Raw genomic sequence first — 207 nt, 5'->3', positions numbered from 1 at the left:
CACCTCTCGGATCTGCTGCAGGCGCTCCTCCAGGCTGTGCCGCGTCTCCAGCTCCAGCTTCAGCTTCTCCAGCCGGGAGATGAGCTCGGCCGCGAAGGCAGCGGGCTCCACGGGGGTCATCTCCTTGGGCAGGCGGTGGGTTCTCTGCGGGGCGCGGGGAGGACACGGGGCGGACGCAGTCAGGGGTCTGCCCGGGCCTGGGGACGG

General features: G+C 72.0%; 1 protein-coding gene across 1 annotated transcript in view; it reads right to left on the bottom strand.

The window, feature by feature from the left end:
- The window catches only part of AXIN2 (axin 2), a 27090-nt gene that overhangs the window by 7744 nt on the left and 19139 nt on the right, over positions 1-207 (bottom strand). The window contains exon 5 of the mRNA XM_024760571.1: positions 4-144. Within this exon, the coding sequence (XP_024616339.1) occupies positions 4-144 (141 nt within the window). The remainder of the gene's footprint in view (positions 1-3; positions 145-207) is intronic.

Source organism: Neophocaena asiaeorientalis, unplaced genomic scaffold (genome assembly GCF_003031525.2).
Source record: "Neophocaena asiaeorientalis asiaeorientalis breed wild unplaced genomic scaffold, Neophocaena_asiaeorientalis_V1.1 scaffold30, whole genome shotgun sequence".
NCBI lineage: Eukaryota > Metazoa > Chordata > Mammalia > Artiodactyla > Phocoenidae > Neophocaena > Neophocaena asiaeorientalis.
Note: the sequence above shows the minus strand (reverse complement) of the source record. Positions and strands in the feature narration are given on the sequence as shown.